This window comes from Chionomys nivalis, chromosome 10 (genome assembly GCF_950005125.1).
Source record: "Chionomys nivalis chromosome 10, mChiNiv1.1, whole genome shotgun sequence".
Lineage (NCBI taxonomy): Eukaryota > Metazoa > Chordata > Mammalia > Rodentia > Cricetidae > Chionomys > Chionomys nivalis.
In genome coordinates, this window is record NC_080095.1 from 81,984,223 (window position 1) to 82,009,313 (window position 25,091).

The 25,091-nt window shown below is 47.8% G+C and overlaps 1 protein-coding gene across 10 annotated transcripts in view; it reads right to left on the reverse strand.

Moving 5' to 3' along the window:
- The window catches only part of Atxn7l1 (ataxin 7 like 1), a 214,089-nt gene that overhangs the window by 93,438 nt on the left and 95,560 nt on the right, over positions 1–25,091 (reverse strand). The window contains exon 4 of one of the 10 annotated variants that reach the window (XM_057782317.1): positions 21,266–22,437. The exons of the other annotated variants lie outside the window; for them this stretch is intronic. Within the exon in view, the coding sequence (XP_057638300.1) occupies positions 22,352–22,437 (86 nt within the window). The 3' untranslated portion in view covers positions 21,266–22,351. Of the gene's footprint in view, positions 1–21,265; positions 22,438–25,091 lie in introns of those variants that run through there. 10 annotated transcript variants of the gene reach the window in all.

Here is a 25,091-nt window from a genome sequence, read left to right on the forward strand (position 1 = left end):
GGCAGAGGCCATACCCCATCCCTTGATCTTGCCTCCTTGGATTGTTCTTCGATGAACTGGGACTCTGCAGAAATTGATCTCAGACAGGGACAGGAAATATACAAGATGAACCTGGCGCATCTTACAATCCCGGAAAACAGAGAAAAAAATGATACAATTCTAACAAGAAATAATTACAGCTTCCAATGATAGGAATATGACTCAAACTAAACTGACTTGAACAACAAAATAAAGTAGTATTGAATGACAACCCATAGTCTAAAATAAAGATTAATTTTTAAAAAATATTTATTATGTATACAATATTCTGTCTGTGTGTATGCCTGAAGGCCAGAAGAGGGCGCCAGACCTCATTACAGATGGTTGTGAGCCACCATGTGGTTGCTGGGAATTGAACTCAGGACCTCTGGAAGAGCAGGCAATGCTCTTAACCACTGAGCCATCTCTCCAGCCCTAAAGATTAATTTTTTAAAAATTACATTTATTGATTGTGTGTGTAGAGGTCGGAGGATAAGCTGATGGCATTGGCTCTCCCCTTCCACCCTGTGGCTTTTGTTGCTCAAACACAGGTCACTGATCTTGGCCACAAGCGCATTTAACTATTTTTGCGGGTCCCAAATTAAAGAATTATGAGTTCATATTAACAAATAAATGATTGAATAAACAGATAAATGGGGAAGAACACACAACTCTTCCTTGTAGAAAAATTCTAAATGTGTCATACTGGGCATTCCTCCCACAAGGACAGGGGCTGGCTATCAATGCTCAACTATGAGTAGATTGTCCTCTGTGATTTCGTCTAAGGAATATGGCACGGAAAGGCTGGTCAGGAGAAAAAACAGTCACTTTTGGGAGAAATTAACAAAGGCCACCTTGGAAACGTCTTCAGTCAGGAGAAGAAAGGCCATGTTTACAGTTTGCTATCTGTGAGGACAAGTTACTCCTGTGCTCTTTACCCTAAGAAGCCTAACGCTAGTCTAGTCATGAAAAAACACCAGCACGATTTCCTTAACAGAGAGCATCCTGTGATATCCTATGATATCCATGTCCCCGAAATGCTAAGGTGATAAAAATTAGGGAACCGAGAGGAACAGGTATGGCCTAGGAGTCTAAAGAATCACGTTGACCAAAAGTAAGGTGAGGAGAACCAGGACAGAAAATGGACTTTACATAGAATTAAGGTATTCTGAGCAGAAGACCATTAATAGTAAAGAACCAAGGCTGCTTCATCAATGGTGGTACATGTCCTACGCTGATGTGAGGTGTAAACACAGGAAATTGTTTGCTTCTGTAACTCTAAAAGAGGCCTTCAAAAGACAAAGTTTATATTTTAAAGGATACCCTTAACATACATTATCTTTTATTTCTTCTAAAAAAAAGAAAAGCCAAAATCTAAGTACAGATTTCAGACTTATAAGGTTAATTACACATACACACACACACACAGAGAGAGAGAGAGAGAGAGAGAGAGAGAGAGAGAGAGAGAGAGAGAGAGAGATTTGAGTTTTGGGGGATTCAGTAGTTGCCTACAAGTGAGCATTTGTGAACAGAATGGAATCTCTATCGGATGGGGACAAGGACAGGGTCACTGTGGGACCTTTAGACTCCCTGGAGCTGCTTTAGATGGTGTGAGTAGTTGCCACGGGAGGGAGTCCTTCCCTGTTCCTCTTAGAATGAAAAACTAGTTATTTATTTTGGTCTCAGGAGTACAAGTGCTTGTCTCTGTGTCTTTGCACTGTGTGTGCAGTGCTCACAGAGATCAGAAGAAGGCGGTCAGATCCCCTGGAACTGGAGTTGCAGATGGTTGTTGTAAGCTGTCCTACAGGTGCTGGGAACCTGGGTTCTCTACAAGCACAGCAAATGCTTGTAACCACCGAGCCATCACCACAGCCCTGCTCAGAACCTTTTGATCTTCTATAGCCGTCTTCCTCAATGGATCCCTGGTGGTTATTCATTCCTACTGAGCACGCTCCTACCCAGGTGCCCCTGCACTGTTTACTTCCCCACATGACTCGCCCACTCCACTCCTGGTTTCTGCTCAAGCGTCGTTCTGCCAGAGAGACCTTAGCGGCTAAAATAGCAACCACCACCTCATCACTAGCCGGCTTCATTTTTACCCCTAAGTGGCTGCACTGCCTCTCTCCCGGTACCAATATAGAGTCTGCTTAGCTGCTCACTCTCTGTTGTCCTCAGAGGGTGATTTCCATGAGAGTAAACACTTTGTGTTTACTCTTTGTGGTCTCACCAGCACTCGGAAGGGAATCTAGTGCATTGTAGGCAATAGCAGGAGTGCGGTACCTGTGGAAGAACTATAGAAACAAGCAGATGTTAAAAATCTGTGTGATGAGGATGTGTGTGTCTGTGTGTAGGCCACAGCAAGCACAGGAAGGTCAAAGGACAACCACGGATGTTATCCTTACCTTCACCTTGTTTTCAGATGTAACAGCTTTGTGGTTCATTGCTCTTACTTCTAGGTTAGCTGGGCTGTGGGCATCTGAAGTCTCCTGTCTTTGCCTCCCTTTTTGCCATACTGGGAGAACAGGCTGGTGCTACTGCACCCGGATGTACCGAGGTTCACGGGAACTGAACCCAGGTCTTCCCCACTGGTGCATCTCCCCAGATGAATGATCTTTTGACGTAGCCAAACAGAGAATACCGTGTACCGCTAAGTGATGGCAAATTGTCACACTGTGCATGTCTGTTTCTCTGGTTCTTTAATGTTCAGAGCTGGTGCAGGAGGGCATGCTTCTGGTCCCAGCTACTGAGGAGACGAAGGCAGGAGGGCTGGAGCCAGTCCGAGTGACACAGTGAGACCCTGACTCTTTTAAATTTCCTTTCTGGAAAATCTTTTGTGACTTGTGTTAAAGTTCATGTACACTAAGTAGATGATTCATTAAACAAATACTTATTGGTGGACACAAGGGTACAAAAGCAATTGAGACCCACTTTGTGTCCTCCAGGTGCTCCATCCATCTATCCATTCATTCGTCCATCAGTCTATCCAATCCCTGTCCAGTGCTATTGAGTCCCCATCGAATGCTTGACACCGCATGCCTAAGACTGAATGTGGACCATCACCTTGTCTCTCTGTCCTGACTGATAATCCTCCCAACTGCAGGGAATTTCAGCATTTAGTTGTAGATGTGCCACTGACTAACTTTTTTGAAAAACCACTGAATTCTGAGTGTTTGTTTCTTTACTGGTAGGCATGGGTTTAAGGTCTCATTTGGGCCCCACCTCACAGTGCTGCTGGGAATGTCCAAGCAAGTGGAGATGAACCAAACACAAATGCTCTTTCTCTACTGTGAGGTCCCAAATACATGGAAGAGACTCTCTGCCAGCAAATGTTAAACACAAACCCAAATCCCACACAAACAAACCCAAACCCAAACTCAGACCGCTTCTCAGTGAGTCTCAGAGTCCAGGCAGCTGCTGTCATGGTGAGGACGATGTGCCAACATTCAAAGTTCCCACAGCTGGACAGTATTCAGGACAGGCAGTCTACAGACTAAGTAGATCGTCAATCATCTCGGGTTAAAATTTAAGTCAAGAGATCACCAGCATCTCCCGCTTTCCTGGACCCCAGAGGGGGCCCCCTTGGCTCTTGTACACTACATGTTCTTCAGAAGCCTCAGTAGTCCTCAAATCTCTTTTCTGTCTCTTTAAACAAATCCTTGATGTGGCTGGCTTTGGTCTTGTGAGATATAGCTTGACCAGAAATGAAAGTGATCTCTCAAGATTGACTTGTAAATACCACTGTCAGGTCAGGATGTCTTCAGAAAAGGAAGATAGTGTAAATCTTCCAAATAGTAGTCGAGATCAATGGGCGTTGAAAGGAGGGAGGAAAAGGGGAAAGAGGAAGAGATAGAGGGAGGGAGGGCAGGAGGGAGAGGGGAAAAAAAGAGGGTGTGGTGTATCACAATTAGTAAAAACTCAGAGACAGAAATTGGAGCTTAACCTGAAGGTCAGAAAAGCAAAACAGCCAGTTACTAGTTCTTACCTCGACCTCAGCCCAAAATGGTGATCCTGCCTCCAGGAATCTCAGAACGAGACTGTGTCTGAGAGCTGTCTCCTCCCGTCTTATCTTCCTCTCCCATGCTGGGATTAAAGGCATGCACCACTACTAACCTGTTTCTATAGCAAACTAGTGTGGCTACCGGGATTAAAGGTGTGTGTCACCGCTGCCTGGCCCGTAAGGCTGATCAGTGCAGCTGTTTTACCCTCTGAACTTCAGGCAAGTTTTATTTATTAAAATACAAATAAAATATCACTACATAGTGGGGAGAGAATAAATACAGGACAAAGCAAAATGTAACAGAGCAAGCAATGAGAGAATCCATACTTGAATAGATATCCTTTCTAGAATCACAGTAGACTTGAACTTTGGAGTTTTCCAGCCTGTTTATGCTCGCTCTTCCTAGTGGGATGGATAACACTATCAGCATGAACAGAAAAGGCAAGGCCAACAGACATTGCTGGTGCAGTCTTTATGGAAACAGATTCTTCCTCGGCACGCTCACAGGGCTCAAAGAGTTTTTAATGAAATGCCCCGAACATATTCTGCTCCTTCAGCCTTCTTCCCTCTGGACCAGCACGTCCTGGGCTACTGTTAACACCATCTACAGGAATGTGGAGAGTATCTATCTATTTGCAGCACATGTTATGGGCCAAGCCCCCCCCAAAAAAAACAAAAAACAAAAAACCACTACTGCCTGCAAGCATCAGAGCATTGTTTTGTAGAAACTCCAAGCTCTCTTCTGGGATACCCCCATGGGTCTCGTATCCAGGCCCTTCCTAGTTACAGTCTAATAGATGTAACTTCTCTCCCAACACACTCATCTCTCCCCCTGTTTTGTTGTTGTTGTCTTGAGACAGTCTCACAATGTAGTTCAGGCTAGTCTCAAATTTGTAATCTCTCTGCCTCCATCTCCTGAGTGCTGGGGTTACAGGCATGTGCCATTATACTGGCTGGTATTATTATTTTTAGAAGATGACATGGCAGACTTTATTGTGAGGAGGCCATAGGACATTGCACTAGAGTAGAAGCAATCCAACTTCCTTTTCCTTAGTTTCTTGTTTTTAAGAAAAATTCTCAAGCAGACACATGAAGTGCAGTACACAGGTGCATATCTACTCACCACCTCGCTTCATCAATTGACACTGTGCCAATCTCGATCCACTGATGCCCATGTCATCTGTGGTTACACTGTAAGCCAGCAACGGACAAGGGCCAACTGGACCACTACCTTTCGGCATTTTGCCATTTCTTTCATTGTTTAAAGATGCAGAGGCTCCGGATAGCCCAGCTAGGTTTCTGGTTACTCTCCTACAGTAGAAGATGGCGGAAGTACGCAGGCCTAGGACTCACATTGCTCCCTATGAAAGACTAAAACCTTAATCACTGGTTTATAATCATCTAATTAATTATTCTTGTTATGGTAAGAACTGTTCAAGTGTCTTTATAGTTATTATTTACTAAAAAACAAGGGATAGATGGTGTAGGACAATTCTATGTTCTGCCAATTATGTTTTAAATAAACCCTGATTGGCCAGTAGCCAGGCAGGAAATATAGGCGGGACAACCAGACAGGAAGTAGAGGCGGGACAATGAGAACAGGAATATTCTGGGAAGAAGGAAGCTCTTTCCCTAGTCCTGTCCAGACACCGAAGAAGCAGGATGTGACCTGCCTTGCTGAAAAAGGTACTGAGCCATGTAGCTAACATAGATAAGAATAATGGGTTAATATAAGTTTTAAGAGTTAATAAGCAGCCTGAGCTAATGGGCCAATCAGTTTATAACTTATGTAGACCTAAATGGCTGTGGGCCCTGGGCAGGACAGAAACCCCAACAAGCAGGTCCACATGTTACAGATAGGAGGGTTGAATAGATGGTTCAGTGATTAGGAACGGGCTGCTTTCTGGGTTCAATTCCCAGCACCCACACGGCAGCCTTCAGCCATTTGTAACACCAGTAGTTGACAGAAGACAGACGAGCAAGCTGTTTCAGGGAAAGGTTCTGAGGAATAGGGACATCCAAGACTATAGACTTTGAGCAGCGAACCTCAAGTGCTGAAGAAACGGGACCCAGGATATCAGCCCCCTTTTGCAGGAACTGGGGACTGTGTAAAGACATGGAGGCTGAAAACGTGGATGAACTATGCATAGGCACCGCTCATTAACTATTCACGTGACTCGCTTACCACGTGGACCTAACCACCTTGCAGCACACTACTGAACTGATCTGCCAAAACTTCACTGTATTCCCCATGTGGAAACTCTCCTGGTCTTCCTTGGCAGGAGGCAAGGCTCCTGGCACAGAACTTGAGAATAGGAGCAGTTGCATTGTGGCTGGGTCTCTGAGGCAGGGAACTTGTAGTTCCGTGGTCCCTCCTCAGGCACTGATGGGAGCTGGTATATTGGCAGCCAGACATGGCTTCTTAGCTCTGACAATGCCAACGCTTTTGCAAAAAAGACTCCTCAAGCTGCCGGAGGGCTGAGACAAATTCAGGCTTCTGTTTAATACCTTAGGGCAGTGGTTCTAGGGACCTTGAAAACATACCGAGAGCCTGACTCCCCTCCATACTAATTCAACCAGGAACTGCGAGAGTGGCCTGGCTCCCAGGAGACACCACCCCCACCCTCGGCAGCTGGGTGGAGGGACTTAGCTTTAAAGAAGCTGCTGGCACCCTCCCCTCGTCTTGCTTCCTTCCTCTGCCTTCTTTGTCAGGGTCATCTTTTACCTCAGAGCCTTTGAGATAGAAGAGACATTCCTTTTAGACCTGACTATTCAGGTCATGCTGATTTCATAAAATAAATTGAGGGAGATTTTCATCTTATTCTCTAGTCTCAAAGAGTCAGAATAACAAAGGACGTACCTAGTTTTCAAGGCTACTACTGCCCAGTTATAAGACGATGAAGGCCGTTTAAAAGGGGCATCTTTCGTAAGTCTAACGTGTTTCACAGTTATTGCTCCATTCAGTTGCTTTGCTTCTTTGGGGGCAAATATGAGAACTTACATTCTGCCAGAAACTCAGCTTTCTCCAGATTATTGCCATAAATTTCCTAATGCAATGATTTTATGAACTCCCATCTTCCTCACCCAATTGGGTGAGCCATCTCCTTTTTCCTTGTGATCTTGCAGACCTAGGGTTTTACAAATCATCTCCAACTGTGCACGACACACGTGGTTCTAACTGCTCTACAAGGAGTAACTCGTTTATTCCTCGAGGCAGATTCAGCCAGGGAGGTGCATAGGTGCCTCAACCCTCATGTTAGAGATGAGTCCCTCAGCCTCATTGTGCAGCGGAGTTAACTGACCTTTAGATCATATGGCGGCAGGCAGCTCTAATGTTTTGCCTGCCAACCTCTGCATATAAGAGAGAATAAGTGAACAATTATGATTCTGCCTATTTTTTGATTATATTATTCTAGGGGTCAAGTGCCTGTAATCCCATAACTCAGAAGCCTGGGGCAGGAAGAACTTAAGTTTGAAGTTACATAATGAGACGCTGTTTCAATAAAACCAAGGGCCAGAGAGACAGCTCAATAGTAGGGTGATTGTGCAGGATGTAGCAGAACCCCGGTTCAATCCCCAGTCTCAAAACAAAAGAATTTTTAAAGGAAAAAGGAATAGTAACAAAGCAGGAATGGGTTCCATGTGTTCTAGTTCAAGTTCTGTGGCCAGAGAAGACTCTACTGACAAAGAGTGGCCTAAAGATCGAAGTCTTTGACCTCTAATGATCGGGTGAATTTCACATCATGTGACCCTTTTGGCGGCCTGGTTCAAGGTCACTCAAACACTTAATTGCTTTGAATGGTCACCCGGACAATGAGAGAGGCCTTTACAAAAACCACAGAGTGGACATGAATTGATGCTGAAGAAACCCACAATTACTTAAAAGGGGGTGAGCAGCTGTGATCGATGCCTGGCAATCACAGGGTACAAACTCCATGTGACAAGACATATTTAAAATCTCTTCCAGCTGGCACTCTGCTGCTTCGACAGGGAGGTCCATTCTTCCCGCTTTAGTTAGGCCTTCTGCACTTGACATCAACTGCTTCTTAGTCAGCAGCCAGCATTCGCTGTGGGACAATGCTGATTGGCCAGTAGCCAGTCAGAAAGTAGAGGCAGGGCAATGAGAACAGGGGAATTCAGGGAAGAGGAAAGAGTCAGTCTGCAGTCATCATCCAGACACAGAGGAAGTAAGATGTGACTGCCTTGCTGATAAAAGGTACCAAGTCACGTGGCTGATACAGACAAGAATTACGGGCTAATATAAGTTATAAGAGTTAATAAGACACCTGAGCTAATAGGCCAACCAGTTTATAACTAATGTAGACCTTGGGAATGACAGCGTCAGTCAAGCCAAACGCCCTGCTTTCTCTGTCCTTGCATTTCTGCCTCTGCCACTGCAGTTTCCTGGGCCAAGAATGTCATGTCTCCATCTTTGGGGCATCTAAATGCTCAGAATGCTTCAAGAAAGCTGACGTTTTCAGTCCTCTTTCCAATCACTCAGTCCGGGCCAGCACTTATGTGAACCAAGAGTGCTGGGCCTTTGAACCTGTACCACATATACCACTTATGTGAACCACGTGTGCTGGGCCTTTGAACCTGTACCACATGTACCACTTATGTGAACCACGTGTGCTGGGCCTTTGTATTCATTGACTGGTTCAGTCTTCAAAAGAGCATCTAGGTTTGCAAGTCTGTTCCATTGGAGACAATGAGACCACCGAAGGATGAGGCCACTTTCTCAGGGCTGTGCAACCTTGACATTTGGAGGTGGGATGTGGACCCAGGATATCTGCTCTGGACTCCATGAAAGCTACAAAAAATGCTACCACTTACCCAAAGAGCTTACACCCAGGGGTGGGGGGGTTCCAAATACTTGCATTATTGGATTATTTACAGCACAATCATTGCTCTGAGCTCTTAGACCCATTAGTATTTTTTTTTTCAATAGTCCCCCTCAGGGAAAGCTGTTTCAGTTTTGAATATCAAATCTTCACTTCCTATATACACACTCATTCATACAACCTGGTCCCTCCTACCCATAGATCACTGACCTGCCGCTTCCCCTAGTGGGCATCTTTAGTGTCCAGTGACTGTCTGACCAAGACAGAGAGACAGGTGAAGGAAGAGCAGGTAAAAGAACAGAATAAGAACCTTAGAGAGGAAAGCCCGGGTCTGTCTTAGACCCAGGGCCAGGATCTCAGCATTGCTGTTGCTGCTGCACCTACAGAGTTAGGGTTGAATCCGTGTTCCCTGGGCTGTAGTGGGAGCTGCAGGACGCAGCTGTCCCGTTCAGCAGTTAGAACAAATCTCAGTGCCTGTTCCTGGCAGGTGAAGGAGCCATGCCGGGCTGTTCTGATCACCACCTGTCTGTCAAAGAACTGAGCTCTCCAGGGTTCTCCGTGTCCCTCAGGGCAACATGGTGAGGACAGCTATGATCACTCAGGATTTCGGTTTTTTTCACCAATGGCTATTCACAGAACGTGCCAGGTGGTGTCCATATAGGGTGCTGGGGACGTCTGACCCACCAGCCATCAATTCTTACGGACTCAGTTTCCTTTCAGAACCGACTGAGAACACCCTGGTGGTTCCGGCTCCCTCTAAGTCTGTTTTCTGACTTGGAGGAAATAGGGCAGAAGCCTCCGTTACAGCAAAATTGGTTTTTTTTTTTTTTTTTTTTTTTTTTTTTTTTTTTTTTTTTTTTTTTTTTTTTTGGTTTTTCGAGACAGGGTTTCTCTGTGGCTTTGGAGCCTGTCCTGGAACTAGCTCTTGTAGACCAGGCTGGTCTCGAACTCACAGAGATCCGCCTGCCTCTGCCTCCCGAGTGCTGGGATTAAAGGCGTGCGCCACCACCGCCCGGCGCAAAATTGGTTTTTACATCTGTGAAATGATGTTCTCTAAGACAGCAATCCCGAACATTAATCAAGTATCAATCACCAACAGGAGTAGAAAATAGAGCTGTGTCGTTATTCAAGTCTTGTTTGCCGCAGAGTGAGGGCTGATTGAGGGGGAAGCCTGGTAATGAGATCCCAAGCAGGGTAGGAAGCAGGAGCTGCAACCCCTGGCCTCAGCGGTGGCTCTGCACACGGAGACTGTGCTCCTGGGCCTCAGTTTCCCCATTTCTACAATGAGAACCATGTATATCTCTCGGTCACCGAGGGATAACATGTAAGGACACATGGGAACGGCCTGGCTGTCCTAGGCTCTGTGCAGAAGTAACGATCTATTAGACATGCTTGACATGACCAGAAGAAAAAATCTACTCGGGAGAGGGCCCTTTCTCTTGCCTGAGTGTTCCCTTAGGATGTACTCAGATACACTGTGACAGACCAGGGGAAGCCTCTGTCTTTCTCATTCGGGGGTCTCTGCTGCCTAGTCCTTACCTAACAGACCTCTCCTCCCTCCCTCCCTCCCTCCCTCCCTCCCTCCCTCCCTCCCTCCCTCCCTCCCTCCCTCCCTCCCTCCCTCTCTCTTCTTCCTTGGCACTTCACATTGTTCTGTTGTGGCCACTCCACCTTCCTGGCATCCAACCTCACGACTCCCAAAAGGATAAACTGAACCTGAGACATCTCTGGGGGAAATTGAGGGCCTCTTTACAGTGTGCCTGGTGTGCGAGGCCACCATGGCAAAGTAGATAAAAGACACAGGATATCCAAATGCAGCATAATCCTGGATTTAAACTGTGTTTGTCTTTACCTTTGCTTCAATGTATAATTGACAAAATGATGTCTCCTGCTTTTGTTAGTTTTACTATGTTATTTAAGAGAATATCTAATTTTAGGGCATTCATATTCAAATATGAATATGAATGTAAGGCTGAAAATAGATATAATACACAAAACTCTCAAACAGTTGAGAGAAAGTAAACAAACACGTGTGAGCATGTCCATTGTATGGGAGGTGGTGTCTGGATTACTGTTTTAACTTTGCTGACAACTTTAAATGCTCTTGTTCCCTGGAAAGATGCCGCACAGCTGACCAGTGTTTGGCATCTCAGTTCTTCATGTGAATGATGGGGCAGGATCCTGCTGAATTTCTCATACCGTTCCTCACGCCTGAGGAGGCAATGGCAGGGTCCTGAAAGACCACCTTATGGAACCCTTCAAGAGGAGGCAAGCAAGCTCACATGGGTCTCGGGTCGGTGTTGGAGCTGCCCTGGATCCTAGGCACGATATCCTCTATTTCACGCTCTATGGCTGTGTAACCATCAGGTTGCAAAGGAGCGACAGGTAAGGCCTGTCCTGTTCCCACCCCCTCCGCTCTCAGGCTCTCTGCAGCACTGCTATACGGACTGCTCTCAGATCTGCCTCTGTAAGCCTGACCTCGGCTTGAAGTCCATCCCGCTGCCAGCTCCGGGCCACTAACCAGCACAGCTCATGTAACACGTCAGAATCAAATGCCGAATTCTCGCCTGCCCCTGCTTTTCCTTATCTTGGGTTCATAGTTCATCCATTTCACTCAGCAATCAATGATTACTTGAATCAAAACATCACATATTAATTGTATTAATTGTACATATTAATATGTACAATTTTGTGGGTTTTATGTACCAGTCAATAAAATAAATTTAGTTAATAAAAGAGAGCTTGTGTCATTATTCTTACAGTACTGGAAGGCAAAAAAGGCAAAGGGGCAGAGACATGAGAAGGCTCAGTGGGTAAACAAAAGTGCTTACAGCCAAGTCTGGTGGCCTGAGTTTGACGCTGGGAATCCTGGGTGGCAGGAAAGACTCCCAAAAGCTGTCTTCTGACCATCATACAAACACAAACACATACACACACACACGTATACACACACAGAGAAAACAAACAAATGTATGAAAGGAAACAAGGTAGAAAGAATGAGGAACTCTTGCTGTAGTTTGTTTTGATTCGCACTACACAGCCCAGGCAGACTTTGACTCAGGGCAATCCTCCTCCTACCTTAACCTGCCAAGCGCTGGGATCACAGGTGAGCACCATGAAGCCTGGCAAGAATGAAGTACTCTGTCTCTGTCTCTGTCTCTGTCTCTGTCTCTCTCTCTCTCTCTCTCTCTCTCTCTCTTCAAGACTAGGTTTTTCTTTATGTAGCCCCAATGGTCCTGGAACTCATCCTGTAGACCAGGCTGGCCTTGAACTCTGAGATTTGCCTGCCTCTGCCTCCCAAGTCCTGGGACTAAGGGGCCACCACCGTCTGGCTTAGGAATGAAAACCATTCAACAACAGTTTGATGGTACCTGTGATTTGGTTTTCTCTTTCTTCTATAAGGATTCATTTTTTTTTATCCAAATGTGTGTCTGTGATATATGCTGTACGTCTGTGTGGGTATCTGTGGAGACCACAGAAGTGTTGGGTCCATTGGAACTGGAGTTACAGGGGTGTGAGCCACCTGACGTGGGTGCTAGGATCTGAACGTGGGTCCCTCCGCAGGAGCAGTAAGTGGTCTTAACCACTGAACCACCTCTCCAGCCACGGTTCAGTTTTCTTCACTAGCGCTTTTATACTTATTTTGCCTTTATTATGAAGGCTTAGGCGTTCTCGTCTTTGGAGCTGTCACTTGTGGTGTGCGAGCAGAGGACAGGAAGTTCACGGCTGTCACACTCAGCACGGGGCCACTCAGAGAAGCTGCGAAACCCCACCGCCAGGTGTTAAGGACAAGATGCAGCATTACTTGGGCTAGCTGATGTGAATCACTTCTGGGCTCCTGAGGCGGCAGGTCTGGGATGGGTCGGCATGCCTGCCTCCTCCTCCACCAGGTCTAAGTCCATGGTTGAGAGTGACTTTAGCTGAGTTCTGGATACATTATTCTTTCAAAATGGCCCAGGTCACAGGGTTTCTCCCTGCACTATAAATACGGTCTTCATGCACCTACACCACTAGGCTCTACGGGAATTTACCAGCCGTTCAACACAGGGGCCCTGTGTCCTTCCCCTAAATACACTTGGGACAGTGTGGACAGACCACAGGGCCTTCATGGGTCTACTGTGACTTCCAAGGAAGGCCTTCTTCCCAGCCCCCAAGGCCTCTTCTGCCATTAGCCTGCCAGCATTTCAAAAATAAATTCTGTGAGCAGTTAAACACGATGAATAATAGAATTTTCTATTTATGATTGTTCTTTTTAAAATGATAACCTGTTGGTTGCTCCTTGAAGTCTGTAACTGTTTGCCCACAGCTCCTCGAAACAAAGCCGCCATTTGACAGGTCTCTACCTCTTCCTGTTTGCCGTCCTCAGCTTCCTATGGTTTTTAAGCTTGCCAGTCCCTGGGATGCGGGATAGCAGTGAGGAGGCGGGTGAAGGAGGGCAGATCTTTTACGCAATCATAACACACAGAGAAGGAAAGACCAATTACAACACATTGTACGATGACGTCTCATAGTTAGAGACCCACGTATGACAGCCAAGAAAACACAACATGCCCAGCACCTCAGAAAGGCTTGGTGAGCTGGCTCACAGTTTTGTGTCCAGGGCTTAAATGAGAACTCTATGGGGCAGGAGACTTGAGGAAAGATGCCTCAGAGAGATGCAGGGCAGCTCCTCTCAGAACCAGACGCGATGAAGCTCTGACCCAGGATGGACGCAGGCTAGAATCTTCCCGGTAAGCGCACCTTAGGGTGCTACACACATTATTAGAAATGGGCTAGTCCAGGTGTAAGAGTTAGCCGAGAAGAGGCTAGATATAATGGGCCAAGCAGTGTTTAAAAGAATACAGTTTGTGTGTTGTTATTTCGGGGCATAAGCTAGCCAGGCGACCAGGAGCTGCGGCGGCAGGAACACAGCCCGCAGCTCTTACTACAGAGACTGGGAAGCAGGAAGAATTGCGATGTTGGAGAGACTAGGAGCAGCAAGGACCCCACAGACCTTGGCTAGAACCCCATAATGGGCTGAGCCCGTGGCCTTTGACCTTGACTTTGATAGGGAAATCCTGTGGCAGTAAGGGCTCTTTTCCATGGAGCTAAACCTGTAAGCTTGCCTAAAGGTTGAAGCTGAAGAGGATTCCAGAAGGAGACAGAGCTGTTCCACTCATAGCAGACAGCTAAGCAACAAGACCCGGGTGGCCAAGTGGCTGCAGCTCTTCTCCGTCTCCAGTTCTCCCGAGAAGTTCTTTGGGGGCTTATCTAGGTTAGCAGGGATTTCTGGGAAATGCACCAGTCTTGCCCCAGGGGCGCTGGGTTTCACATCAGAAGACAGTGGCACTCTGGCTTCCCAATCCTCTCGACGGTGTCGCTGTGACTAAGAAGTTCCATCACCTGAGATGCGGATATAAACCTCATTACTGACTTCAGCTGGGCCCCTTGAACATCTGGTTCTTTGGGGCATAACACGTCCTGGTCGTCTCTCCTCCCCTCCTTTCCGGTGCCCTTATGGCGCGGGGACCTTGCTCATATCCCAACCTTTCAGGGTGTTTTCCCCCCTATGGCCCTCAGGTTGTGTTTCCCATGGCCTTGCCTTCCCCATCTGCCTGTGTCTCATAGCTAATGCCACCGAAGCCCCGCTGCAGCCCTGAGCATTAGTCCCTGTGCCCTGCATGACTGACCCCTAGTGCCCCTGTGCTAAGTGGATTAGGAACAAGGAGCGGAACGTTCTACAATCATCCTGATACCATCAAGACTGTCGCAAATGACTCGGGCATTTTCACTGTTAAGCTTCTAAATGAAGCAGCTCTTTCTTGCAGGCACAAGCTAATTAAGTGATTATATACCGCAAAGTGGTCATCGCGCATCGAACTGCTGCAAAATAGCAACAGAGCCAGCGAGAGCTGGTGCTGCGGGCTCACGGGCGGCTGAGCTGCAACTGCCGAGTCCTCAAAGACGGCTGGAAGGGAAGCCATTGTGGAGCCGTCCTAGTACAGCAAGCGGGAAAGAACAGGGCTGGGCAGGGCTCTGACCCAAGTCCCAGCGATGACAGCAGTTTTCACGGAACCTTGGCCACATAGCCTATGAGCCTTCCTATGCCCCAATCAGTCCTGGCTCAAGCCTGCTGTGTGGTGTTAGCAGCTGAGAGAATAGATGGAAAGCAGCGGAGGGAAGAAGAAACGTGGTGGGAAGCCACACCCACCTAGCCTTCAAGGTGGGAAGCTATGCCCACCTGGCATTAACCTGCTGGTCTTCAAGCTTTCCACACAAGTGCCTCTCCTCGCTGAGCGACCTCCCCAGCCCCGGTGAGGATGTTGCCAATGAGATCTGTTGCAGGATGAGATTGACAAGATAAAAATAGGGCCTTTGTGGGGCTGGAGAGATGGCTCTGCGGTTAAGAGCACTTGCTCTTCTTGCAGGGGACTCAAGAAGGGTCTGAGTAGCCATAGCTGTGGCTCACAGACATCTGTAACTCCAGTTTTAGGGGACCCAATGCCTTCCTTTAACTTTGGCAGGTACTTGGTACATATGTAGTGCACATGCATACATTCAGGCAAAACATTCATACCCATAAAATAAGCCTAAAGAAATTTAAAACAAGGCCTTTGGAATGAACTTGGAAAAGCCCTCGTCTTCCTTCCCTCCCTCCCTCCCTCCCTCCCTTCCTCCCTTTCTCTCCTTTTGCCTTTTTGAGATACAATCCCATGTATCCTAGGCTGGTCTCAAACTCCTGATCCTCTGGTCTTTCCCTCCTAAGCGTTGGGGTCACAAGGCTGCACTACTGTGATAGTTTTGAGCTTGAGTTTTCTGTGGCTGATGTCCCCATTGTCCCTCTGTTACAGGGGACAGAGCAGTGAAGTCTCTCCATTCTGAACGCCGTTTCTGCAGAGAACCCTTCCGAGAACCACAACAGAAAATCTCCCACGGACCTGTAGGTAGACCCTGCCTGAAACGGACATGAAGTCTTGTGAGCGTGGGCACTGAACCTCCATTCTCTGTATCTGCATCCCCAGCAGGCTCTGGTGGAAAGAGTGCTGGATGTGAGGCTCAGGTCTTAAAATCCTGCCCCTCAAATACCATCCCACCCATTCTCGGGCTCCTCCTCTAGTCCGTGGGACTGTGTGTGGTCCGAGAGACGCTTTCGGGTCCCAGAGTGCTGTGCAGGAGGGGGACTGTGTGCAAGTCCGTCTGCTTTCCAAGTGCCACACATCAATGGGCATTCTTGTCGAGGACGGGGAGGCACAGAGGGGAAGGGTCAGCATTCAGTGGCGGAGATGATCAAATGTCATTTGATCAGAGTGACAGAAGATCACTACCTACCTTGGTCACTCTGCACAGTGTTTGCCAGTCTGGCCCCTCGTTTAAGGGCTCCGTTTGTCTAGCGGTATGTGTTCACTGATTACCCACTATGAGAACTGAATGACAGCAAAACCAGACCAAGCCCAGAGTCTCATAATCTAGCCCACTTGTTCCTAAACAGGTGTGGGCTCAGGCACGGCCCCAGGAGAGGGAACAACTTCCAGGCAGCTCGACGAAAGCGCCCTATGTTGCATTTTTGTGAGATTCTAGATTTCGACTGAAAAATATTAACAAGTTCAGATGAACCATGAAAGAAAGGGTGAAACTTCTGCCCCTTCCCCTCTGAGGCTCTCCCTGTGTGCCACCTCAGGTTTCTGGGGCCTCATTCATTATGACCGGACTCCCTGTTGAAATGTCCACCCAGCTTACTAATACCCCGTGGATCTTCATCCGATGGGGGATAAAGGCCTTAAAGGGACTGTGCTTAGGATTTAGGGTAATCCTAAAGGGGACACTAAGACCACTGCCTTGGGATAGCTGCTCCTTGTAGCCGGGCATCTTGGAGGGGGACAAGAGAGGCAGAAGAAGTAGGATCTGTCAGCAATGAGTCCCCCAGCAAATCTCGTGCTAAGAATGGATACAAAGGTCCAGAGGGGCACGGCAGCAAGCAGGAGGAGTCCTGTGAGGGTCTAGTTTTGATGTGGGGTAAGTGACAATGCAGGCTAAAGAAACAACCACATAACGAGCCCAGCAGAACAAGGACATTTTCGGCAGCCACACCTCGGAGAAGCCCTGTGTACAGGTTCCTTCCTCATCAGGCCTGACCTTACCAGCTGACAAAGCCCACCAGGGAGCTTCCAGATGAGTTTACAACTTCTCTCAGTGAGAAGAGAGAAGTTTTCTAGTCTGTGATGCCACTCCCAAAGCCAAAATTCTTGAAAGAGAAGCCATGAGATTCCCCAGATGGACTCCATAAAAGAAAACCTTGGGGAAATAAAGTACACTGGCAATCACTCAGAGCAAAGTACTGCATCGGGCAGACACCTCCATGAGCCATCCAACAGGGACAGAACTGGCTCAGTCCTTAGGCCAGAATGAGTCTAGACACTAGCAGCCAAGTCCTCCCTCTGAAGGAGTCACTTAGTCTTAAAATTCATGTTGCCTCAGGCATGGCCACCCAAGGGCAGAGCCTTAGACACTGGGCCACTCTTCTGTTTATTACACACCTGAATTTGGGGCGTTTGGTCTGGAGACACTCTCCCACTGCAGCTCCTGCTGGCCTCTCCAGAGAGCTGGGATAAGAGGGATAAACCACCACACAGAGCTCTTTACAGCCTGTCCCGCATCATCTCTTTCCTCGCAACACCGATCTACTAAAGACTGTGCTACCTAACGTGCCATTTAGAACACGGCCACGCGCACTCAATTTTAACGCTACTATCACCTGAAAGCCGTCTTGTTTCCCAGCCATGTTCTTCAGAATGATACAACCTGTGGCCACTGTTTTCTCATGACTACATGGGCCAAGAGATCCTTCAAAATAGCGCTAACAAGGCAGAGAGGGAAGGAAGACCAAGTGAATCTTTCGTGGCACTAGAGTGTGTGTGTGTGTGTGTGTGTGTGTGTGTGTGTGTGTGTGTAAGAGAGAGAGAGAAGAGAGAGAGGTAGAGAGAGAGAGAGGTAGAGAGGAGACTTTGTGCAACTAGAAGCGGCCAGGGGAAGAGTCTGTAAAGTCTGTAAAGCACACCCATAATGAGCGTTGGCTCTCACGATGCTCTGGGGTCCAGGACTTTATACATTAGGTTTTATCAAACACGATTACATAATAAGGAGAGGCTGAGGCAGCGGAAACCTACAGCATCCAAACCACTGACTGGACTCACCAAATGTACGGAATATAAATTATAGATGAGAGAAGGGAGATTAAATCTGGACATTTAGAGCAAGGAAAGCAAGTGTTGAGACTCCCCCCCCCTCTAATCTCAGCAGGCAGCCCACAAACACAATTACCAGCAGTTTTGAAAGGTCTTATCAAATATTGACTTAACGAAGAGCCCATCTACTTAATGGTGACCTCCAGACACCCCTAATAAGCCCAGGGTCCTAAATTATATACTATTAAGCCATGGCATCCACACAGAGGACAACCGTTTAAAATTAAGCATTTGTGGGGCGGATTCTGATTGGCAGAGGGGACAAAGAGTTCCACAACAGGAATTTGATCAAAAAAAGACACAGCTCTTAAGGTGCTTTGTAAATTCAATAGAAATGATCTTCACAAGATTAGTGGTGTAGGCAAGGAAGAGCCTAAAACAACCAGGGAGGAATAGCAGAACCGAGGCCTAACTGGTCACAGGCTAGTGCTTGACTCTCAGTTCTTTCCTTGGTTCTCCCAAGGAAAAGTGTTTGTAAAAGAAACCAAGCTTGCAAGGCTTCCTGCCAGCTCACAGTGGAGAAGGGTGGGGGCAGGAGGCACAGGGAGGGAGAAGGCACTAAATGCAAATTTGACAGGCAGACAATCTCTTCCCTTGGCTCAGGAGTTTTAAAAATCTGCTTGCAAGACTGAGTTCCTGCTCTAAGCGTGTAGACGGTAAGAGATTTCCAACCCTGATTTTTACAATGCTCTAGGGTACAGCCAATGATTACAATGTGTGCATTTAAAATTCTCAAAGCCAAATTAATCTCAATTCCTGCTCACTGAAAGGGTGACTATCACTCAAAAGCTCCTTCACCTTAGCTACTGCCCTGGTGCACCATCCTGAAAAATGTGGTAAGTGCTTTTGGCACCTCCGCCTCTACCTGGGTTACTGGGATGCTTCGTGTCTAAGTATTTCTGTCCTGCTTCAAGGAGCAGTCTCTAGCTCACCAGGAATTCCAGAATTCTCTGAGTCCTTTCCTCTCCCTGCCCCCTTCCCAGCCCTTCTCCAAGCCCCTCTCCAATCCTGTCTCTGAGCCCAGCAGTGATGTCTGCAGGGAATCCAGGGCTTATCAGGGGAATAAACCTATTACGGCTTCTATCAGCTCACTTCTCATGCCTGGCGAGCTGGGCGCGCTGCATGCAGTAAGGCGTTTAATCCTCATGCGACCTCTCCGGAAAAGCATGAGATACTTATTTTCCACCTACAAAAAAGAGAAAAGGTTTAGGCTCAAGTAGAGCCAGAGTTAGCCAAGGTGCGCTGAGCCGGGAACCCAGCTCCAAGCCTGGTCCTGGGAGATCCAAGTGGTCACTTTCTTCTGCCTGAAACTGGAGGTTTGGACTCCTGTGTTTGAACAGTGGAAGGATTCCGGAGTAATGAATCTATTCCTTGGGTAGACTAGGAGAACCAGACAGGGGATGCATCCCAATTCTACTGTCCCACCATGCAATCTTAGCAGCATTTTTTGGTCTGCTGAGTTTGGGCCCACACTAGGACTGTGTTATTGACAGATGGGCCAGGACCTCAGTACATTTCCTTGCCAATCTCAGGACATCGGTTCAAAAGCAACCACTCTAAGACTGAGAGTCCTTGATCTGGGAGATGTGGGGAAGCTGGAGACACAGACAGTCCCATCCTTCAACCGGCCACATGCTCTTGAGCAATCCTTGCTGAAGACCACGGGGCACTCCGACCCACTTAAAAGCCTCATTGAAGACAGCCTCTTTGTTCTGCTCAGGCTTGGTCCCAGCGAAAGGCAATTAGGCCATGGGTCGCTGCCCTAGAAAGACTAATGCTGCTCCCAGGAAGGGAGAGTGGGTTATGAAGCAAGAATGCCCCACATGCTCGGTCCCTCTGCATGGTCCTGTTTCCTTCCCTGTTCCTCAATCAAATGGTGACATCCCCAGAAATCCTCAATGAGACACCAAACAGTTGAGGTGGCTTGGTCTTGAGAGCGTTCAGCCTCCAAAACTAAGAGCTATACAAGGTACCCAGACTCAGGTATTTGTTATAACTATAGAAAAAAGATGAAAATACCCATCAACCCACACATCTTATACTATCAATAGTGATAGTGGAATCATAATGATGTGGAATAAAATATTTGTCGGGATTTTCCCTCCAGTGTGCTTACACTCCCAGGAACCCCCACCCCAATCCCTAATACAATCAATCATATTTGGAGTCCTGGGGTGAAAAGAATATTCAAATAGCCAAGAGATTCCACGTTTGTGTCATGGGCTTTTTAACCAGAGTCATCTATAAGATGCCAGGTGTGGGCCTCAGGACCAGCCACTTATTCTCAAGGCCTCTACAATCACTGAGGAGATCAGGCGCCTGGGCCTCCACACGAGCAGAGTGGCCAATCAGAGGGCTGGAACTTCATGACTTACCCCAGGAGAGTGGCAGTGGTAGGGAATAGGATGTGAGCGAAGAGAAAGAAACAAAACCCAAAAACCTCAGAGAGGTGTGTGACAGGGTCTCAAACCACAAACCCATGTCTATACCTGCGGGCCTTGATCCTACCAGAACACAGGGAGTTAAAAATGAAACCACTCTTGAAACGGAAACCAATTATCCCTGGCAATTTATTAAATAAGGAAGGTTTCTAGGCCTTATTAAAATGAATGCCTAGCGATTCTCCTAGCCTCAGACATTTGCTTCCTCCCTTGTCAGCACCTGCTGGCAGCCACTGGAGGAATTGCACCAATTTTGCTGCATGTGCAAATCAATTTGATTTCTCCCCTAAAGACAGAAATAGGCAAAGCAATTAAACTATAACGAAGGCATGTCATTGGCAGCACAGACATGAAGGGGCTGAGGAGGAGTGGTCCTGAGTTGGGTGACCAGTGATGGCCTCCAGCCTGGGTTAAGTGGTTTCAACATTGTCTTCCCTGCCTGTCCCATCAACACAGGGTATGGGGATAGGGTCCACTGTTCCTCCCCTCTTCGCAAGTCCCTGGCTACTTGGCTCCCATGTGTTCTCTTGCACTAGCTCCGTAACTATCAATCTGTCCATCCATCTACCTGTCCATCCACCCACCCACCCCTTTACCCATCAGCCGCCCCTCCACCCAGGCATCTTGCTATCCACCAACTGACTGATTCATTCATCATTTACCCTTCTTTCAACCGTCATCCATCCATCTACCATCGATCCGATAGATATTTGAGAAGGACTCAATGTACAGACATTTAGAGAGTGACAACATATATTTATGTCTGGTTTTACAGTCAACAATGCTTCTGTATACATTATTTCATGAGATTATCACAATGGTCATATGAGGTGGCTGTTAGTATCACAGGTTTATAGACAAGGACACAGATACTACTACTAAAACAATAAAGCCAGCAGGTGTCAGGGTCTGGACAGAAATTCAGGTTTCCATTCTGTTAAAAACTCATAATCGTACTCTTGGAGAAACTGGTCTGTGTAATCTCCCTATTTGTCTTCCCGTTGCTAACTAGATGCCATGATCCAATCAACACATATAGGCTCTGAGGGGGTATAAACAGTAAGTTTCTGCCCTCACAGAACTCATGTTGTAGTTAGGGAAGCAGACATTAAAACATATGTTCACATAATAAATATTTGTTTTCAAACACACGAGGGAAAACTAGTCTGAATGTGAACGTTAGGGATGCTTCCAAGAGGACGTAATCATTGAGATGTGTTCTGAAGGATGAGTCAGAGTTTGGAGAAGATAGGATGGCAGAAAGCCATTGTTAGGGCGAGAAAAGCACGTGCAAAGACCCTACGGCAGGAAGACCCAGTGTGCCGAGAAGTTCAGGCCAGGCGCACTGCCGTGTGGAAGGGAGCCTGGCTCGAGCTGTGGTTCAGAACGCACAGACCTTGAAGCCATGATAATGGTTTCTAGTCTCAATCTAAGAGCAATGGAAAGCTACGAGTCAAGAGAATGGCATGATCAGCTTGGATTTGGAGTCTGACTTTGGTGTACAGGATGGGTGGCTGAGGAGCAAGAGTGGGAGCAGGGAAAGCAGCCGGAAGGCGTTGGCGGTTGTCCAGGTGAGACGTGATGGCAGCTTGGACCTGGGTGGTGGTGGTGGAAATGAGAGAAGAGCCCTACAGGTGCCCCCTGCTCTGCTCAAGCCCGCTTCCTCTCTAGACCCTGCCACCAGAGTGTGCTCACGAATTCGGAGGACATGGAAGCGTGTCCACAATTCAGGGCTCTCTGCCGGAGTCTCCTCTTCCGGGAAGCCTTTCGCAGACAAAGCCAGTCCTGCACGGGTCTTTCGGAAGCTGTGCGTATCTTCTGCACTGCGCATGCTCACACCTGACGCTGTTCTAGGGCTTGGCGGCTCTCGGCTCCGCTCCAGGAGACGCTTGCATTTCTCTTGCTGTCTTGCTTTCTCCCTTTGGAAAGTAAATGCTTTGTTGGCATTTGCTGAATGGTATCAACAGGGCGCCTCTGGAAATTACATTTGTCAAGGATGGCTCACGCCAATTGCCTTCCCCCACCACATTAAACACTGGCCGCTTACATCTGTCTTCAGGATCAGGTCCTAGCAAAAACGCATGTCCCAGTTTCCCCGTTATTTCCTCTGAGCTCGTTTCCATATTTTTTCCTAGCAGAAAGTCATTTCAGGGGGAAAGGAGTGGGGAGGAGAGAGGGCAGGACTGTAATTAAACTGGGCGGTCTGACTGGAATTCCTATACCTTTTAATGGGGTATTTGATTAATCCTTTCCACGGGACCCATTATTCATGCTGTGATGAAATCTCATTTTATAGCTCTTAATACATGGACCCAATTTATCCACATCACATTGTATTCTAATACTTGTCACCCAAGTTATTAGCTATCTCCTTCCCAATGTAAAACCATCAGTGAGTTTGATTAGCTTATTCCCTGGGGATGATGGGGAGATAAGAGAGACACAGAAAAGTGTGGCCACCAATGGCTCTGCGTCCTCAGAGCAATGCTACCCAACCAGTGTAGAGACCGGGGTGGTCAGGATGGCCTCCCTTCCAACACTGGAAAAACTCTCCGTAGGACCCCAGAACCTTGGCTGTAAAGGGTTAACTGCAGGTCCCTCTGCAGCTAAGTCAGCATCCTAAATGGGACCTTTTGGGTGTCTTCCTGATACCTTGCTCCCCAAGCCAGAACACCCTCTTATTCCAGGTCGCCTTTTGAGGTAGAGTTCCTCCCCTCCAGTCTGTTGCTGTTTCCCAGCAGAGCTGGCTCTCATCAGCCTTCCCCTTGCTTCTCCTCTCAGGATCAAACCAAACACCCACAAGCAGCTTAGGTTCCTTCTGAGACATGGACAGAAGGAGTAAGGGGCCTGCCTGGGGCCCATGGAATCTTTAGCTCCCTCCTTCTCATTAGGTTGAAGCCCCACGGTCCCAAGGACCACAGTACCTTCACCTTTAAGCCAGAAGCCCTGCCTATTGTTCTGAGATTCTGAGCCTGGAAAGACAGGGATGCACGAGGCCATTGCTAGGGAGATGTGCTTTTCCCTGGGATACCCCACCACACACACACACACACACACACACACACAAACCACGTTTGCAGGTTGCAGCTACAGAATCATGTCTAACAAACACACAAAGCAAAGTGGCAGTGTGTCAACACTGAGGGTCTCTTCTTCTGTTCTCAGGGTCAAACACTGAAGTTATGTGGAGAGGCTTGAGGTACGGGGAGCAAGGAATTGAGGCTTCAGGCCCACAGCCAGGGAAGTAAGCCATCAGGGGACAGGTCCCCAACTTTGGTCACATCTTCAGCTGATAGCTTGATTGTGACCTCATGAGAGACCTGGAGCTAGAACCACCTAACTCTTTGACCCACAGAAGTGTTCAAGACCATATATTTTCATCAGTCCACACTGCTAAATGTTGGGGATGTTTGTTACACAGCAATAGGTCACTGATACACACTGTCTAACTCAGAGGAGAGTCCCCGATGGGTTCCTTCTCGGGTTCCACATCACCTCTTTATGTTCAGGGAGCCTGATCTCTCTAGTACCCTTGACTGACCTGTCCCTGGCCTCTCCAGTGAGTCCTTACGTCCCCACAGTGTCCCTAAGACAGAGGGAGGAGCTCCCTGAGGCCTGGGCATGGAATCCCACCCTCCCTGATGGCCATCCCGAGTGATACTTGGCGTTAGGAGAATGACTTTCTGTAGAGGGCAGCCTTCTTTGGGCCATGAAACTCCCTCTTGTGTCTGAATCCTGGGGCCAAATGACCTCAGTCAGGCCCACAGCCAAATAAAAAGCTTCACAAACAACATGTTCCCTTCCGCTATTACGGTCTCATCTCCTGCATCCTTTCTGCTTGTGTGCGGTGTCCGAGAAAGGTCACACTTGTTTTAGCTTTGTAGTTAAATGCATCCGACACAGGGTGTGTGTGGGGGGGGGAGAGGTTCCAAAACCGGACGGAGATGTAAGTGGGCTGACATGTTGCAGGGAGTACCATTGCACTACTGTATTCTAGCTGTACATGTTGCAGGGTGTACCGCTGTACTACTGTATTCTAGCTGTACTCTGGACAGGCTATCAAGAAGGAAGTGGTAACACGGTCACCATCTCTTATCATATACAATGGGGAAAACGTAGTTTGTGTTTTATCACTCCCCCACTGTGAATGTGTATGTGCACGTGTGTGTGTATATGCACATGCGTGTATGTGTGGTGTGCGTGTGGTGTGTGTGTGTATGCGTGTGGTGTGTGTATGTGTGTGGTGTGCGTGTGGTGTGTGTGTGTGCGTGTGGTGTGCGTGTGTGCGTGTGGTGTGCGTGTGGTGTGCGTGTGTGCGTGTGGTGTGTGTGTGTGCGTGTGATGTGCATGTGTGTGCGGTGTGCGTGTGTGTGTGTGCGTGTGATGTGCGTGTGTGTGTGTGCGTGTGGTGTGTGTGTGTGGTATGTGTGTGTGGTGTGCGTGTGTGTGTGTGTGGTGTGCGTGTGGTGTGTGTGTGTGATGTGCGTGTGTGTGTGCGTGTGGTGTGCGTGTGGTGTGTGTGTGGTGTGCGTGTGTGCGTGTGGTGTGTGTGTGGTGTGCGTGTGGTGTGTGT